Here is a 19,665-nt window from a genome sequence, read left to right on the forward strand (position 1 = left end):
GAGATGCCGAGTACCACAAGGAACATCAGTGCTCTCCTGAAATGAGTCATTGCAGACAGTTCAATGTAAAGACAGAGTGCCCTAGATGGAATACATGTAGTGGGTGTCCAGTGAAGATGAGTCCCCGACACTGCTAAGATCTAAGGATGGCAAGAGTGGATTGTTTTCACAGAGAAAGCATTTTCCTTCTAACCAAGTACTAGAGGATTCTCCTAGTCTAAGACTGGGTCCTGAGTCCTGTTGGCTCAAAGGATGTGGTGTCCAGCACTGGGGCTGGTAAACACACCTGACTGCCAACTTCTCTCATGTCTCCGTGAAGAGTGGGCTTGATCATCTTTGGTTTGCATAGGTAACAACATTTCTGGGATGGAGGTGATCAAAAAGGCTAGTCACATCCTGGAGGCAAGATTAGATTAGTAGGGGCCAGGTCAGCAGGGGAGGAGCAGTCTCAGGTGTCAAGTCCAAGGTCAAGGGCAACACTGGCACTAGGATGGAGTAAATGCGTCAAGGCCATGGGCAGGGAATGAGACTGCGGCACCCGTCTACTTTTATTGCCACCTTCCTATGGCAAATGTTTAGCCTTTCCAGTTTTCAGGCCAGGCAGCCAGGGGAGGCACACGTGTGAGGCCTTGTAAACCCAGCTCTGCGTGTCTGCTCCAAGTTAGAAATTCTCGACAGTGGCTGGATTCTGTTAAATAAATAAATGTCCATCAGCTAGAAACTACACAAGTGAGATCTGATTTTTCTTGGTCATCATTAATGTTACCCTTGGTTCTCAGTTGAAAGGAAAAAAAAACTTGCTTTAATATGTTCTCTGGAATGCCATTCTAGGGGGTTAACAGCAGGTGGTTTTTCCTTAGAATTTAGAATCTAAGGACGACCTGTGGCTTGAAGAAAACAAAGCTTCAGTTGATTATGTAGAGACAGGACATCAGGTTTGCAGAATAAAGAAACAGGGCAGGACTTCCCTGGTGGTCCTTTGGTTAAGAATCCACCTGCCAATGCAGGGGACACTGGTTCAGTCCCTGGACTGGGAAAATTCCACATGCTGTGGAGCAACTAAGCCTGAGGGCTGCAACTACTGAGCCCATGCTCTAGAGCTCATGAGCCAAGAGGTCATGGCTTACTGAGCCCATGAGCCCCAGAGATCGTGCTCTGCAACAAGAGAAGCCACTGCAATGAGAAACCCATGTACTGCAACGAAGATCCAGTGCAGCCAAAAATAAAAATAAATAAACGGATAAACACTAAAAGAAATGAAAAGGGGAAGATCAGTCAGCTGTGCTCTCTCACAGATAACAAGTCCTGTGCAGTGTTTCGGGAAGGATGACGCCCATCAGCCTCTGCTTCACCTAACTCCTCACCTCTCCTTACCTCCTTCCCATGCCATCTCTCCTTACCTGTCCCCTTTGGCCTCACATCACCTCTCTAATCCCTTTTCTCCATTCACAGAAGGAGCCTCTATTTGCTTTACTTGGTTTTCATCTTTGAAAAGAGCAGTGTGCCTTGTTGATTGTTTTTATCTCTTTCTTAAGATAAAAAGGCAGTTACACTATACATTTAATTCCAGAAGAGAAAAGTAGAGTGAGATTCTCTTTAACACAAAGCGTTTTGGGGGGTGTGATTTTCAAAACAGAACCTTTCCAAACTGTCGCTCTACTTGAGGTGTACCTGGAATCCTCCTTAGGGCTGAGGAATGTTACATTCCTCAGAGATGAATTCATTTCCGTTACTTGTTTTAAAAAGACATGGGCTGTTTGTCTTTTTACACTCGTCACAATGAAATGGAAAATAGAGACTCATGATCACCTATTTAAAGGTTATGAATAGCAGTGCCTTGAAAAGGCCTGGTGGAAATCTGTGTGGAAACTGACAGTGAAGCATCAGATTCCAAAGCAAGGAAGGCAGACACGAAAACTAAGTTGGAGACCAAACTGCCTCAGAGTTCTGAGCATGAGAGATGATGAACAATCTATCCCACCTCCCCCGCCCTCCATCCAAACCCCTGCCACGGAAAGAGTCAGGAGCCAGGCATCACTTCCAGATGCAGAAGGGACATGGAAGGTCGTTCAGCTCCAAGAGTCAGCAGTGTCTCCCAGACAAACAAGGCTCCATGAGGCAGAGCCATCCTAAGCCTGGTGATGGGCTGGATTATTAACATTTTTCACCCTGTCCTCTGCCAGGTGTCTCTGCTGTTCCTGCTGCTAGGGGCAGAGTGTATTCTCCATTCATAGACAAGGGTTTGACCCACATCCTTGGTGGAGTGTCCGCAGAAGTGACAGGGTACCATCTCCATCCCAAGGTCCTGGGGAGCTTTGTACAGTTCCACTTGTCCTTCCCATTAGAAGGACATGGCTTGACCAGATCATGTATCCAAGGAAAAGGTGAGAAATAAGGAAGAGACAGAAGATGCAATAACTGAGCTGAGTCTGGATCAGCCGAACCCCAGCAGATCTGAAGATGCTAAGTAATAGTAAAAGGAAGCTGGAATCTTAAATTAGTTGTGACAGTTTTTCTGGAAATCCTTGACTGACGCAAAGCACTGTTGCTAAGTGTGGCTTGTTGGAAGGAAGAACGTGAGTAATAAAAGTGACTAGAAAATGACAGTGTGGTTATGTAAGGGTTTTCTGAGGATGAGGACAGGCCTGTGTGCATGGTTGCAAGACGGGCTGATGTTGCTCCCCATTTTGAATCACCTCTCCCCCTTAACTGGGTCTTGGCAAAGGGCACCACTCAACCTTGGTTCCGGCCATTTGGGAAACCACTGATACGTCCCTGGCCAATGATGACACACACTGAACTCTCTGGGAAGCAGCACACATTCTAAATCTCATTTCAAAGACTATCAGACAGTTAAGTAGGGGGCCTACTTCCAGATGACCTACACCTGGGAGAAGTTAAAACTACTTGCTACTCAGAAGGTAAACCCTTCAGTTACCAATTACATCAGTTACATGGCTATCTTCTCCCTGAAATTTATTTGCCTTTTAACTTTACCCCTTGTCCCCAACTCTTCCCTCTAAAGCCATAGCGAGTGAGTCTCTTGACTTTTCCAATACAGGATTTTAAAACACCATTGCACACCCAAAGTCTTTTTCAAATCAAACTCCCAGAGTTTCCTCACAATCTTATCCTGGTATGCATTCAACATTCTGATCACTCTCTTCTAGATGCCTGCTCACTCGTTCACATCCCTCACAAAATAGGCAATGCAGAATCATAGACAATCTTTAGGGTGAACAAAAAACATGGCTGTGCTAAGTTGCTTCAGTGGTGACCGACTCTTTGTGACCCTACGGACTGTAGCCCGCCAGGCTCCTGTCCATGGGGTTCTCCAGACTGGAATACTGGAGTGCATTGCCATGCCCTTCTCCAGGAGATCTTCCTGACTGAGGGATCGAACCAGTGTCTCCTGGGGCTTTGGCATTGCAGGCAGATTCTTTACTACTGAGCCACCAGGGAATCTATGGCTGTGTAGATGAGGGACTAATTATTTTGTGTTACCTAGACATTATTTTTTCAAATTTTTATGCCTATAAAGTGTAAAAAATTTTTTCTGATACACTAATTTGGTCTACCCTCCAAATAGCTTTCTCTTCCTTAGAAAAATGACTATTTTCTTGTTCCATAATAATGATAATGATATTAACTCCAATGGCCCTCCTTTACCGAGTGAGGTGTATTAGATGCCTGATACCTTCCTTCTGCCAGCTCATTAATCCACACAAAGTCCTGAGGGTTGTATTATCATCTCCACATAAAATGAGGACACAGGTTCAGAGATGGTGAGTCACTGGCACCAGGTCACACAGCTACATGGGACTCAAATCCAAGCTCCTAGTCTTTCTGCCATCCTCACACCCTCATTTCATTTTATCTAGGAAGTGTGTTTAGTCATTCAGTTGTGTCCAACTCTTTGCAACCCCATGGACTGTAGCCCGCCAGGCTCCTCTGTCCATGGGATTCTCCAGGTAAGAATATTGTAGTGGGTTGCTAGTCCCTTCTCCAGGGGATCTTCCTGACCCAGGGATTGAACTCGGATCTTCTGCACTGCAGGCAGATTCTTTATAATCGGAGGCACCAGGGTAGCCCTTTACCTGGGAGAGGAAAGGGCTAACTGTGTCATAGGAATAGTCAGGAGCAAAACAGGGGTCAGGGCTTTATCCATTCTGTGCACCATATGGAAAGGTACCTCTCTGCCCACTTCAAACAAAGATGGTCTCTCACCCTGTGACATCACAAAGCCTGCAGTGGGAATATAACACTCACATGATTGGCATCAGGGCCAGGATGGAAAGGAATCAACAGAGGCCAGTCCTGCGATCTTCAGCTCAGGTTTCCTTCCATTGCTGTGGTTGGCACTGCTGATGCCCTGCCCAGATACCCTTTCCTGGGCATGAATAGGCAGAACAGTGGCCTCCCAAAGATGTCCATGTCCTAGTCCCCAGAGCTTGAATGGTTACGTTATGTGGCAAGGGGAACTCAAGGGTACAAGTGGAAGTAAGGCTGCTAATCAGGTGACTCTGAGATGGGAAGGTCATATGGCTTATTCAGGTAGGTCCAGTGTAATCACAAGGGTCCTTTGGGAAAGGGGGAGAGTCAGGACCAAAGAGATGGTGGTGAGACCTGCCGTGGCCTTGCTTCACTGCACTGAAGATGAAAGGGGCCACAAGCCAAGGTGTACATAGCCGCTAGAAGCCGGAAAAGACAAGAACATGGATTCTTCCCTCCAGCCTCCAGAAAGGACCGCAGCTCTGTGCACACCTTGATTTCAGCCCCGTGAGACTCACTGTGGACTTCTGATCTCCAGAACTAGAAGATGATAAAACTATTGTTCTAAATTACCAAGTTTGTAGTAACTTGTTTTAGTAGCAAAAGCCCACTAATACACCAGTGGTATCTCTGTGGCTGGTCAGAGCTCACAGCTGCCCCTTTTCTCGAGAGAACTGCCTTTAGCAGAGCACGAACCACTTTGCTCAGGGGTTTGAAATGGCCTCTGTTGTGGGAGAAGGGGAAGCCCACTGATGCCACAGGCTGGACTCGAGGAAGGACCAGCTGCTCAAACCAATGCTCCAGAGCTCCCGCAAGATCCACCTGAGACACGTCCTAGCACAGTCCCTCCCTTGCCCACTGGTTTCCATTTCCCCTTCTTGTCCTCTCAACAGATTACGGGCATGTGTCTCTGCTCTGCTTCTGGGGAATCCGGCCTAAGACAACTGTCATGCTCAGAAGAGACTCTGGGCCATGGGAAGTGGGCACTTAAGGGGAAACTGGGGGCTGGGAGAGGTGGGTGTTGGGGCTGAGGAGCCGGAAGGCGAGAGGAACAACATGTCAGGGTCACTGGGGCCCTGGCTCTCAGCTCGGGAAACAGGCTCTTGATCTTAAAGTGTTCTTGTCTCAAGCCTTGGCGGCCCAGCCCAGCGCCACAGCATCCCGGCCATAAGTGAGCAGAAGGCACGGTGTGGGCCCCGCCCTGGGACCCCAGCTGGGGAAGGGCTGTCTCCCACACCTGCGTCCCTCTAAGCCACGGTCCAGGTGCTCCGGGTTTCACTTGGCTCCGTCTCTGCAGGATAAGTTCCCAGCTCAGTCAGCTTTGCGTCTTTTTGATTTTCAGCCTCATTTCCTCTCTTAATTCCAGGCTTCTGCCCTTCAACTTCTCCTAGGGTGGGTGCATCCTAACTGCCCCCTTGAGAGAAACGTGGGCATCTCCTTCCCCCTTCCCCCTTGTTCTGTAGTGGACCAGTCGATCACTTAGGACATGCTGCTGTCTTGAAATAACTGGTTTCAATTCACTCTGGGTCCCACCCGAAGTCCCTTTCCTTTTATGGTTTCCTCTATATGTTTGCTCACTGGGTTTCTGCCACGAGGCAGGGGGTGCCAAGTGTGGAGCCTCTGTGCGTGAGATTCCAAATGGCTGTGTTTTCCTTCCAGTTGGGACATTTTATAGGTCGCCTCCTTCTGGGCACAAACCCTAAGACACTCAGGCCACCACCATTTCTTTGTGGTACCAGGAGTGAGTCCTCCCCAGGGTCCAGAGTTGGTAATCACCATTACCACTGAATCCTCTGTTCTGGGTCAGTGCCTCCCTGAGGTCTCCTCCCTTCCACACCTGCCTGCCTCGCTCATTCACCTGTAACTCACCATGCCACAGATCCCCTGCCCAGGCGACCTCAGGCAGACACGGCCGCGCAAGCACGAATGGACCCTGCAATGCAGTGCTCAGATCCCCTTACAGAACGGAGGCATGCGAACTCCAGCTGCCCAGTGTCTTGGTTGCCTCCCACAGCATCCCTCTTGGCTAACTGCCCTTGGGAGTTTTTAAGAGCTGTTTTGTCCAAGATGTGGCCCTCTACCTGGGGGCTGCCGATATCCAGTGAGAGGTGATGCAGGGTACAAAGTCCTGGACTTCTGGCCTCAAAGTGAGATGACTGAATGGGGCTGGAGAGCACCCCGGGGAGCAGCTGAAGGCTCTACACACCCACACCATTACCCAGCTGCTCCGCTGCCCAGCCCTGCTTCCCTTACCTTTGACACATAGTGTTCTCTCATGAGTGGGTGCATGCTAGGTTGCTCAGTCGTGTCTGATTCTTGGTGACTCTATGGACTGTTGCCTGCCAGGTTCCTCTGTCCAGGGGATTCTCTAGGCAAGAATACTGGAGTGGGTTGCCATTCCCTTCTCCAGGGGAGCTTCCCAACCCAGGGATTGAACCTGCATCTCCTATGTCTCCTGTATTGGCATGTGGGTTCTTCATCACTAATGCAATCTGGGAAGCCCAGTGTTCCTCCGGAGGATCCCAAACAATCCTCCCCGCTGCCAGACAGTCCAAGAGTCTGTCCACAGGGACCTCGACTCAGATGCACCCCTCTCACCTGGCTTTCCAGAGATGTGGGGACCTGCAGGAGGCGGGCAGGGGCAGGGCTTACCCACGATCATGTGGTTGCAGACGTCACAGAAGGTGGGCTTCTTGAAGATGTGCTCCTGAAAGGCATGGGCCTTGCCGCCACCGCTGGGGTACAGGCCGGCCCTGGTGGGTGTGGAGGTCAGGCTTCCAGGGGCAGGGAGCGGGCTGGAGCTGGGGCTGACCTCCGCCAGCACGTCCGCCTGCAGCTTCACGTCGCTGTTGGTTCGCTGGAAGAAGTTGTCAGCACTTTTGCTCCGTAAACTCTTGGTCTTGAAAGAAAGTGATCGTTTTAGTTTCTGGAGCTGCAATGCAACGACAGAACAGACTTACGATCAACCATGCAGACTCCTGCTCTGTGTGTTGGGGGGGGGGGGGGGGGTTAGGCCTGCTCCGTGGGCTGCTCCGTTCCTGACACCCTCAGCCTCTGTGGAGGCGCACAGCGGTCTCTGTGGGGGTGGCTGGTGTCAGCAGCCCCCACTCCACCCCTCCTCCTCCTCCTCCCTGCCTCCCTGGGCACCCACCCGTGTGCTTCAAAATAGCTCATGGTTTTTGACACTGTTTGCCTTTTGAATTGGAATCACTGGAAACATTAAGTGTATGAACTCCTGGGATCACAGGCTGGGTCCATCATGCTGGGGTCTGTGCCGGCCTTTCTCTGCTGTGGTTCCTTGGCCTCCATTTGTCTGTTTATACAGCAAAGCAGAGGAAGCCATCGACCGGGAATTAAAGTGGCTAAAGCATCACAGAACACAAACCAGAGCCTCCCAAGCCTGCTGGGCTCCAAAGCATATGGCTGTGTGTATGTGTGTGTGTGGGTGTGTGTGTGTTTGAGGAGAACACCATGTGGAATTATCCACCTGACCTTCTCTGCTCCGTCCCCTGCCCTGCCTCTTGGTTTTGATCCTGGCAAAACAAGGCCATTTCTCCTCTGCCTTTGGGACCTATGCAGAAGCACCACATGGGCTGGAGGAATCCTAACGTGGTTTGGTCCAGCCTGCTTCTCCAATCTAGTCTTCCCATGGGAGCTGAGAGGATATTTTGGGAACACAGATGTGACCACGTGAGCCTGTTGTTCAAAATCCTTCACAAAGTTCCTTTTGTCCTTTATAAATTAAATTTGTTTTATTCTTTTGGCCATGAGGCATGTGGGATCTTAGCTTCCTGACCAGGGATCGAACTCATGACCCTGCACTGAAAGTGCAGTCTTAACCACTGCACTGCCAGGGAAGCCCCTGTTCTCTATAAATTTAAAGAAAAGCTCCTTGCCACGGGCTCCAAGAACTGGTAGATTCTGGGTTCCAGTGACAGCTTAGTTTGCCATCCACCTTGCTCTTGCCATCCCAGCCACAGTGACCTTTTAAAAGTCTAGGTTACTTATTATGCTTTTTTTTTTACCCTTCTACCTCATTTTGATTGCTTGGTTTTTTTAATTTATTTTTTAATTGAAGGATAATTGCTTTACAGGATTTTGTTGTTTTCTGTCAAACCTCAACATGAATCAGCCATAGGTATACATATATCTCCTCCCTCTTGAACCTCGCTCCCATCTCCCGCCCCATCCCACCCCTCTAGGTTGATGCAGAGCCCCTGTTTGAGTTTCCTGAGACATACAGCAAATTCCCATTGATTATCTATTTTACATACGGTAATGCAAGTTTTCATGTTACTCTCTCCATACATCTCACCCTCTCCCTTCTTATTATGCTTTTAAATCATCAGCTCTTAGTGCAGAGTGTCCCCTCTGCCCAGACAAAAGAAATGAACCACTTGGCAGGCAGCTGCATGACCTGTCATAGGTCACTTCACCTGAAAGGTAGCTTTTCCCTTGTAATTGAATATCCATGCCTGTTGCCTGGAATTAATGTCTAAGCCCCAAAAGCTGTAGACAGAAAGTGCTGATCACACTGTTCTAATGAAGCCCTCCATTTATTACACAGCCCTAGTGGACATACAGATGACTTCATCCGGACTTGCCGAGTCTAGCTTGATACCTCCGTATCAAGCCCCCAGCCTTCCCTGCAGGAGATCGGGAAGATGTGGTGGGTTTAGTGCTTGGGGTGGATGCCACAATTCTCTACTTTACCCTTCCCATGCTCCTTGGCAAGGTGACCTCAAGATTCTCCCATCCAAGCTGGAGCTCCGTGAATCCTGTTGGCTTGTGGGTATTTGGCCAACAGCAGGTGGCAGAAGCAACTTCAAAGCCATTTCCAAGCCCAGACTTGAAGTTGTCCTGCACACCTGTCTTCTCCCTCGGAAACCTGCCCAGCTGCCATATGTACAAACATGACGTAGCCTGAAGGACGATAGGAGACACACGGTCCAGAAACCACTCCCATCACTCGAGTGACATCCCAGAAGCAGAGCCACTCTGCTCGCTGCAGGGAATCAAGGATCCAGATGGGAACAGAGGAACTGCCCAGCTCAATTCTGGTCAAACTGTCGACCCACAGAGTCATCCACGGAAGAGATGGCTGGTGTTCTGAACCATTAAGTTGGGTATCTTCTGTGTGTAAGTAGCAATTCAGTGCTGTTCTCCCCACCTTTTAGATATGTGCTAGGAATGTGCTTTGCTGTCCATCTGAAGTTGGCAGTGGCTATATGAAGCCAGTGCTCCGCTTCAGGGAGCTGTCTGGGGAGGGGGTTCTGGGGGAACACCCTGCAGGGCCCTCAAGCTCCACTGAGACCAGTGATGGAGCATCAGCAGTCAGAAAGGGCTAGCCAGAGAGGCAGCAGCAACCTACAGAAAAGGTCAGAAACTGGGCCGTCAAGACTCTTGTCCTTTCCCTCCGACCTACAGGCCAGACGCAGCAGAGGGGCTAGACCTGACAGGAGAAGAAGGTGCTCCTGGGTTATCCTGGGGTGTTTGTCACTGAACCATAATCTTGCGCATCCTCACTGATACAGAAGAAGGAAGTCATGAGCCCTTGTGAGCACTGCAATTATTTTGAAGAGAAACTTCCACCTCCATGTAAGCTAACTGCGAGGGGGCTATGAACCACTCACTCTGTGAGCCTGAGCCACACAGAGGGGAGGCCCTGGAACTAGCAAAGAAGCAGAGCATGCGCTCTTCACGTCAAGTTCTTCTGGCTATAAACTGGACTGGTGCTGAAGGAAGGCAGACTTAAACTGGAGGCAAGTGACTGAAATATATTACATACATATATATATATTGTATATTGATATAATATCAGTTCAGTTCAGTTCAGTTGCTCAGTCGTCTCCGACTCTTTGTGACCCCATGAATCGCAGCACTCCGGGCCTCCCTGTCCATCACCATCTCCCGGAGTTCACTCAAACTCATGTCCATCGAGTCAGTGATGCCATCCAGACATCTCACCCTCGGTCGTCCCCTTCTCCTCCTGCCCCCAATCCCTCCCAGCATCAGAGGCTTTTCCAATGAGTCAACTCTTCGCATGAGGTGGCCAAAGTACTGGAGCTTCAGCTTTAGCATCATTCCTTCCAAAGAAATCCCAGGGTTGATCTCCTTCAGAATGGACTGGTTGGATCTCCTTGCAGTCCAAGGGACTCTCAAGAGTCTTCTCCAACACCACAGTTCAAAAGCATCAATTCTTTAGCGCTCAGCCTTCTTCACAGTCCAACTCTCTCATCCATACATGACCACAGGAAAAACCATAGCCTTGACTAGACGGACCTTAGTCGGCAAAGTAATGTCTCTGCTTTTGAATATAATATCTAGGTTGGTCATAACTTCCCTTCCAAGGAGTAAGCGTCTTTTAATTTCATGGCTGCAATCACCATCTGCAGTGATTTTGGAGCCCCCAAAATAAAATCTGTTTCTACTGTTTCCCCATCTATTTCCCATGAAGTGATGGGGCCAGATGCCATGATCTTCGTTTTCTGAATGTTGAGCTTTAAGCCAACTTTTTTGCTCTCCTCTTTCACTTTCATCATGAGGCTTTTTAGCTCCTCTTCATTTTCTGCCATAAATTATACATATACAATATATAATATTAAATACTATATATATGGCTAATAAGAGGTTCAAACTACTACTATTTATTTATAAAATAAGTTGCATGGGTGGACCTCCAGATTGTCATACTGAATGAAGTCAGTCAGACAGAAGGGGAAATATCATATGACATCTATTATATGTGGAATCTAAAACCAAATGATACAAATGAACTTACAGAACAGAAACAGGTTCACAGACTTAGAGAACGAATTTACATCGCCAGGGGGTAAGAATGGGGGAAAAGGACAGTTAGGGAATTTGGGACAGTCATGTACACACTGCTATATTTAAAATGGACAAGCAGCAAGGACCTACTCTATAGCTCATGAAACTCTGCTCAATGTTATGTGGCAGCTGGGATGGGAGAGGAGTTTGGGGGACAATGAACACATGTATATGTATGGCTGAATTCCTTTGCTGTTTACCTGAAACTATCACAACTTTGTTAATTGACTATATTCCAATAGAAAATAAAGTTTTTAAAAAATAGTTGCAAAGATGGACAGCACAGGGAATATAGCCAGTATTTTATAATAACTTTATATGGAGTATAATGTATAAAAATATTGAATCAGTATGTTGTACACTGAAAACTAATACAATATTGAAAATCAAAAGTTAAGTTACTCAGTCGTGTCTGACTCTTTGTGACCCCATGGACTGTAGCCCACCAAGCTCCTCTGTCCATAGGATTCTTCAAGCAAGAATACTGGAGTGGGTTGCCATTTCCTTCTCCAGGGGATCGTCCCGACCCAGGGATCAAACACAGGTCTCCTGCATTGCAGGTGGATTCTTTACTATCTGAGCCAGCATGGAAATCTACTATAAGTTAAATATACTTCAATTAAAAATAAAAACTTGACCCCAAGTATCTAGGTCCACATCTGGAGACCTTTTTCATACCCTCATTCTTCTATTTTGTATTGTGTTAACTCAAGAAAAACTTGCTTGGGTCTTAAAAAAAGTGGTTAATGGATTAAGTCAATTTATAAGCTGAATCCTTTGTGTATTTTATATGCTATGTCTGATCCTTGACTTTTCATTTTCAAAGCACTGCAGAACCCCTCTAAAGCTGCACATTAGATTTATAGGAACCCAGTAAACGATTTTGGTTTAACAGCCTGCACTTTGTAAAGGCAGGCTGGAGAATCAGAAGAGCATGTAGAATCCCATCTCTGTTTAAAGCCTCACTGATGCATTCTTTGGTTTTAACATCTACTTAGCTAAAGGTAAGATACGGGTTAGGGGCAGTTTCCTTAGTCAAATGAACAGAATTGCTACTTTCAGATAATTAAGAAAGAAACCCAGAGTTAGGTTATACCAAATGAGGGGGAAAAATTACTGATTTTAAACATTAGCTATTAGATGGTTAGAAAATTATTCGGAATTCTTCACTTCAGCAGGGCTCTGGAGTGTTTCTCTATGAAAGACCAATCCAGTGAGAACTGCATGACCTATTCTTTTTAAAAAAAACTTTTATTTAAAATAACTTTAGTAATACAAAAATTGCAAAATAGTAGAATCCCTATATAAGTTTCACTCACTTTTCTCTAATGTTAACATCTTATATAAGTATAGTAAATTAACTGTAACCAAGAAACTAACACGGATATAACTATTACCTATAGATCTTATTTGATTTTTTCCAGTTGCCCATAATGTCTTTTTCCTGGTTCAGGATCCAATTCAAGATTACATATTGTATTTAGTTACATCCCCATAGTCTCTTTTTTAAATTGAAGTATAATTTATTTATAACGTTGTGTTTGTTTACTTATTTACTTTAAATTTTTGACTGCACCCTGGTACGTGTGGGATTCTGTTTCTCCACCAGGGACTGAACATGCACCCCCTCCATTTGAAGGTGGAGTCGTAACCACTGGGCCACCAGGAAGTCCCTCCAAGTCACAGTCTCTTCAGTCTATATCAGGTCCTCACTTTTCTTGTCTTTCTTACTTTGATTTTTTGAAGACCGCTAAGCAGTATTTTGTAGAATGTTCTTCAATTTCAGTTTGTCTGAGGCTTTCTCGTTATTAGATTGAGGTTTATATATATATATATATGTGTGTGTGTGTGTGTGTGTGTATATATATATATATTTATATATATATATTTGGTAAGATTTGGGCAAAAGTGATGTGTTCTTCTCAGTGCAGCATATCAGGAGGTATTTGATGTCAGTTTGTCCCGTTACTGGTGATACTAACTTTGGTCACTTGGTTGAAGTGATATTTGCCAGGCTGTTCTACTCTAAAGTATTTTTCTCTTCGTAATGAATGAGTTTCACACAGGGGGACTACTTTGAGACAGTGTAAACATCCTGTTTCTCATCACACATTTGTTTTCTAATTTCAGCATCCACCAATGACCTCTGCCTGTAACACTTCACTACTTGGTGCTTGCCTAATGGTGATATTCTACTTCCATTATCCTTCTATGTTAATTAGTATTCTACTGTAGAATTCTTCTTTTCATCTATTTATTCAATTGGCTATTTCTTTTAGTATGGACTGATGGATCTTTTCTTTATTCTACGAGTTACAGTTTACTACTACTGTTATTTATTTTGTTGCTCGACTTGTCCCAGATTTGGTCACTGGAAGCTCCTTTAGGTTTGAATCTGTGTCCTTTTCCATGTGCCCTGATTATCTCTGAAGACTTCCTTACTTTCTGACACTACAGGTTCTCCAGGCTTATCTCATATTCTCCTCATTCCAGTCTTGCAGCCAGCATTTCTCCGAGGAGCCCTGGTTAGTTTTACTGGGGTTCAGTTCAGTTCAGTTGCTCAGTTGTGTCCGACTCTTTGCAACCCCATGAATTGCAGCATGCCAGGCCTCCCTGTCCATCCCCAACTCCCGGAGTTCACTCAAACTCACGTCCATGGAGTCAGTGATGCCACCCAGCCATCTCATCCTCTGTTGTCCCCTTTTCCTCCTGCCCCCAATCCCTCCCAGCATCAGAGTCTTTTCCAATGAGTCAACTCTTTGCATGAGGTGGCCAAAGTACTAGAGTTTCAGCTTTAGCATCATTCCTTCCAAAGAAATCGCAGGGCTGATCTCCTTCAGAATGGACTGGCTAGATATCCTTGCAGTTACATGACCACTGGAAAAACCATAGCCTTGACTAGACAGACCTTTGTTGGCAAAGTAATGTCTCTGCTTTTCAATATGCTATCTAGGTTGGTCATAACTTTTCTTCCAAGGAGTAAGTGTCTTTAAACTTTAAACTGCTATCTGGGTACCAGATGTGCTTATTACTATTGGGGTGTCAGTGCCTTTAGTTGTCTCAGTGGACAGAACTAGGAAATACATTAACGACTACTCATAAGCCCATATTCACACATCTATATTTATTTTTACATGAATCTATACAACTATTAAAAAACCACGCATTCATACTGAAGCACTCATTCATTTATTAAAACATGTTTGATTGTACCCTGGTTGATATACGCATGGTTGGACTTTAAGATAGTGTTCTTGGGACTTTGCTGGTGATTCAGTGATTAAGATTCTTCCAATGTAGGGGGCACCGGTTCCATCTTGGGTCAGGGAATAAGGATCCCACATGCTGTGGGGCACAGCCAAAAACTTAAAAAAATAAATAAAAAATGAAGTTAGTGCTCTTAAAGTACAGCCAGAGGAGATGGGGATAGAAACTGGTTGGGAGGAAATAAACACAGAACAAAGTAGAGAAACTGGAAAAAATTTGAGGAGTGGATAAGATACCTGAGAAGACTCATGCAGCCACTGAATAAATGCTTTTTAAACTAAGTGGGTAAAAGGATCTTTTCACTTCAGTAAATACTTATTGATTATCTGCTTTGTCACATATTCCACTAGGGACAAGGAGAAGCAACTGGTCCTCAAGTTTTCATCTCACTCAGAGAGATACATGGAAAGATCCATGATACTCATATTATAGCACTAAACTCAGTCTTGTAAGTGGAAAAAAAGCATGGGGGATGTAGGTCTAATATTCCATAAAATGGAGGCATTGGATTAACTATTTCTCCATTGATGGATATTTGACTGCTTCTAGTATTTTTGAGGCAGAGATCTGCTTTTGTTTGCCAAAATTCACTTCCATTTCTTCCTGGCTATACAGTTATATTACATATCCCAAAGCTTTTGGCAGGTAAGTGAAGAAACGAGACAGCGTTCTTGCTCATGGAATATACTGAAACGATACGTGTCCCTTCTGAAGCTAGACCTGTAGGCTGGGTGCACACCTGCACATCCTCTCTTCCTGCTTCACTCCAGCTGCAACGTGGGTGTGATGCTGATCCTGCTTCAACTGTGGAGCTTACAACATTGCCTTAGAGGATGGTGGAGCACGTGCTGGAAGGGAATGGGTGCTTGGGTGACTCCAGGGAGCAGAGCTGCCCTGCTGACCTAAACAGTTTACCCTGAAGTCTATGTGAGGGAAAAGTAAATGTCTGCCTTTTTTGAGGCACTGACTACTGACTGGTGTGCTTGTTACAATAGTCTCTCCTTACTCTCACTAGCATATTTTCTATTATAAACAACACTGGGATGAATATTTTGTACATACATCCTTGTACACATGTGCAAAGATAAACAGCTTTAGTGCTGGAAGAATACTTGCTTGTCTGTATCTGTATTTTTACAGCCACAGTCCACTAGCTGGTATAGGAGAATGTCTTTCTCTCCATACCTTGGTTGATACTTCTTATAATTAACTTTCAAAACATATGCCAATTTCATAGGCAAAAAATGGTTATAAACTTCCAACTCTCTAATTGTCAGCAGGGATAAATTTCCTTCTTATATATTTATGAGCTAAACTATGTGGCTTGTATGGGCGGAAACTAACTGCTCAAAATTCGATCAATTTCTAGGAGGTGACTAGATCATTTTATTGTTATGTACATATCGTAGAGATTTATAGAAACTTTGCCATTTGTGTGGCTAACATTTATCTCAGTTTGTCACTCATCTTTAACTTGATTCATTCGACATGCGTCTGGAGGATGAATTTAAAATTTTACCAAGTCAAACTGATCAACACTGCTGCTGCTATGAGCTCCCCAGGCGCCGCGGTGGTAAAGAATCTGCCTGGCAATGCAGGAGACAGGAGAGGGACAGGTTCCATCCCTGGGTCAGAAAGATCTCCTGGGGAAGGAAACAGCAATCCACTCCAGTATTCTGGCCTGGAAAGTCTCATGGGCAGAGGAGCCTGGCGGGCTATAGTCCATGAGGTCGCAAAGAGTAGGACACAGCTGCGCAATGGAGCGCACACACACAGCTGCTGCCGCCAACGGCCAGCAGGTACTGAAGGTGCACTGTCAGCTCTTCCATGTGATTCCGGAGGCTGCTGTGTCAGTCGGCTAATGATATGTACTTACACTGACCTCTCTTCTGGCTCAAGACATAACACAAGGACTCGGACAACATCTACGTGAATATTCAGGTGATCCCAGGTGACTTTTCTCGCCACATTTAGGCAGAAATTCCGGATCTTGAAAAGCTCATTTCACTTAGAAATTTAAGAACATAAAGCATCATATGGTGCCTGTGAAACCTCTAAAACATAAAATAAGTAAACACTATAACACTCGGGTGGTAAAGGGAGAACATAGTTATGAAAATGCTTACTACTGGAATAAAAAGTAAATTTTATTTACACTCTATTTTGTGCTTTCAATACATTTGGAAAGGTATAATCTCTAAAAAAAAGATACGAAAGCTGAGATGATCAAACTCAATCAGAAAGGAAGAAGAGATCTGCTAGAGTTAAGAAAAGAATTTACAGCAACCGGTAATACCAGAATAAAATTTAAAACAAGAAAGGTAAAAGCAAAAAGGACTTGTTCTGCAGAAGGGTGATCTTGTGAGGTGGGGGCACGTTTGAGAAGCTCTCACAAAACACCAGACTTACTGTAAAGACACAAGACGTGGACAATCATCAGAGAGGATAACATGAGAGAGGATATGAAGAAACAGCTGGGTCCTGAAGAAGAATTTGGAATGACTAGAGCAGAAGCATTATCAAAGATAAGAGAGAATTCCTGGGCTAAATGGGGGAAGGGGACTTAGACCCATCAGCGAGGGAACCACCAAGGGTCGGGTCATCCGGCTAAAAGGACACAATCTCTTTTCCTGCCAGCAGGTTCAAGTGTCCTGTCAGAACATCCAGGTGCCAGAAGAAAAGGAGGACATCCAAACACATAGGGAGGAAAGTGGGTCTCCATGAAGAAAGGAACCGAAGACTCACTTCAAGTTTCTCTTCTCCAATATGAAACAACGTAAGGCAAAGTTATGACCAAGTCTCCTTAGCCCAGACAAATGACTGTTCAGGAGCAGAGAAAACAAAAGCATTGGAAAATTTGGAAAACACAAGGCGTCAAAGAACTTGTGCTTGAAATAATTCAAACGTGGTTAAGTTAAAATGGTATAAACGGTTCACAAAGACAATTCACCTGTTATAAATACTTAATGAAACAGATGACATATAATTTAGAACAGATGACACATAATTTCATTTTCACAGTAATAAAAATACCACAAGTTGTAGTAACAAAACGCAAGTAGTGAGGGGGTGGAGGATGGGGGAGGAAGCCAGCTTGTGTTAACTTCCTCATTTTATGTGGAGGAGAAAACCAGGGTATTAGTTACAGCTGACATTTGAGTCTTCAGGATGTGTCATGCACTCTTCCTAAAACTTCACATATATCAGCTCCTTTAATCCTCTAATCCACCCTATGAGGCAGTTACTGTGTGGCAGACACTTTGCATGCACTCTCCTATTAAACCCACTCTACGGCTCTTGGAGGGACTATTATTCCAATTTGCAGATGATGATCCTGGAGGTCATAATGTAAGTGGTAAAGCCAAGTGGTAAGCCACAGTCCTGCTTATCGTGACCAAGCCAGCATTTGCAACAAGCCCAATCTGACCATATTCCTCACTCGGAATTTCAGCCACAAGTGACCGAAGAGGATGATATGTTCCTTCCTCTGAGCCTTTGTTCATGCTGTTCCTCTGCCTAGGTACCTTGCAAATACCCTCTCCCCCTCAGGGAAAGCCACCTGCTATGTTGGACTGTCACAACTGGAGTTCATTTTCTTTATTTGTTCATTTGTTTCTTGTGTCTGTCCTTCTTTTTAAAGAGCTCCATGTGAGGGCAGGCAGGTTTTCTGTCTTGTTCACTGGGGAGACGTTAGCAATTAGTGTTGAAATGCCTGGTACAAAGGGAGTGCTCAAAGAGATGAATGAAGTTGCCTCCATCATTCCAAGCAGAACTAATTGCTCCTTGGGTCTACAATAACAATGTTTGCATCACAATACAGTTCTTACTTCAATTTGTAACACTTTACTATCTTTTTGTGTGTCCTGCGTGTGTGCATGCATGCTTAGTCACTCAGTCGTGTCTGACTCTTTGCAACCCCATGGACTGTAGCCCACCAGGCTTCTCTGTCCATGGGATTTTGCAGGCAAGAACACCAGAGTGGGTTGCCATTTTCTTCTCCAGGGGATCTTCCCAGGGATAGAACTCACGTCTCCTGAGTTTCCTGTACTGGCAGGTGGATTCTTTACCACTAGCATCACCTTTTGTGTGTCTCCCCACCCTAGATTTGTAAATTCCTTATAGACTGGATTACATCTCGATCAACTTTAGATCTCTCCCAAAGCACTTCTCAACCTTTTGTTTCCCTGCAGGACTCTGCCTCCCCACTCCCCGATCCCCACCCACGGCAGACTCTGTGAGCTGTGTTTCCAACTCTCAGTCTCTACTTCTCTTTCTCTTACAAACCCTTCATTCTTCTTGAAACACCAGTACATCCAGCTTTCCTTACAGCTGGAAATAGCTTATGACGCAGTCCTGACCAAGGCAGTGCACATCCAGCGCAGATTTCTCCAGAGTTTTGCTTTCCTGATAAGAGAGGAGGGACTGGGTTTGTCTGACCTTTCTCTCTTCCTGCCTGTCTTGACGTAATGTCTAGAGCCACAGCAGCCCTCTTGCTACCCCATGACAATGAACAAGAGGACATAAGCCAACAGGCCAAAGTGACAGAGCGGAGATGAGGAAGACGGTGATGGCTTTGCTGAATGACTAAGCCAAGGCCAGCAACTTCTTATCTCCAGGCTTCTTACTATGTGAGAAAAACCAACCCACACTTGTTTACATTACTGTAAGTTGGATTTTTTGGGTCACTTTAACCAAAATTATCTTTAACTTGATCCTGCTGATATTTTGAGTTGGTTCAGCACTTGCATGCTACACTCCCATAGGTATATGCAGATTTTTGACAAACCCAAACTATTACTGCAGAAGCGTGAATCATTGCAAAAATTTGAACTATGAGGAGACTGAGACTCCAAGAGGTTAAGTGTCCACCCACTGTTACTCTGACAAGAAGCAGTGGAGTCAGAAATCAAATCCAGGCCTCTCAAGACTGCCAAATCCATGCTTGTGCCCTCGTCACCCCATCACAGTGGGCATGTGTGCCGACTGCAAAGCCGTGTCCCCTGGCCTAATGGAGACACGGAGCCTCTGACCACCACTCTTCAAAGACTTCACCCTGGAGGAACACTCTTTCTGGGGGTTAGCTGCCACGACCTCACTTCCAATGATGGGGGTGTGACTTTGTTGGCCAAATACTGTCTCCTCATTCTGGATACATTTTTAAGGGCCACTTTAGGACACCCCCCACCAGCATCCTGTGATCCTGGTCATCCTCCCAACCTAAGCTGGAAATGTGTTCTGTGTGTGTGAGGAACACAGGGAGCTTAAGCACCAGTGAGTGGGACAGACTGAGAGGGA

The 19,665-nt window shown here is 45.6% G+C and overlaps 1 protein-coding gene across 2 annotated transcripts in view; it reads right to left on the reverse strand.

Moving 5' to 3' along the window:
- Positions 1-19,665, reverse strand: part of STAC (SH3 and cysteine rich domain) — a 114,922-nt gene that overhangs the window by 64,937 nt on the left and 30,320 nt on the right. For both annotated transcript variants that reach the window (XM_052646396.1, XM_052646405.1), the window contains exon 2: positions 6,925-7,204. In XM_052646396.1, the coding sequence (XP_052502356.1) occupies positions 6,925-7,204 (280 nt within the window). The remainder of the gene's footprint in view (positions 1-6,924; positions 7,205-19,665) is intronic.

Source organism: Budorcas taxicolor, chromosome 1, assembly GCF_023091745.1.
Source record: "Budorcas taxicolor isolate Tak-1 chromosome 1, Takin1.1, whole genome shotgun sequence".
In the NCBI taxonomy this organism is placed as follows: Eukaryota; Metazoa; Chordata; class Mammalia; order Artiodactyla; family Bovidae; genus Budorcas; species Budorcas taxicolor.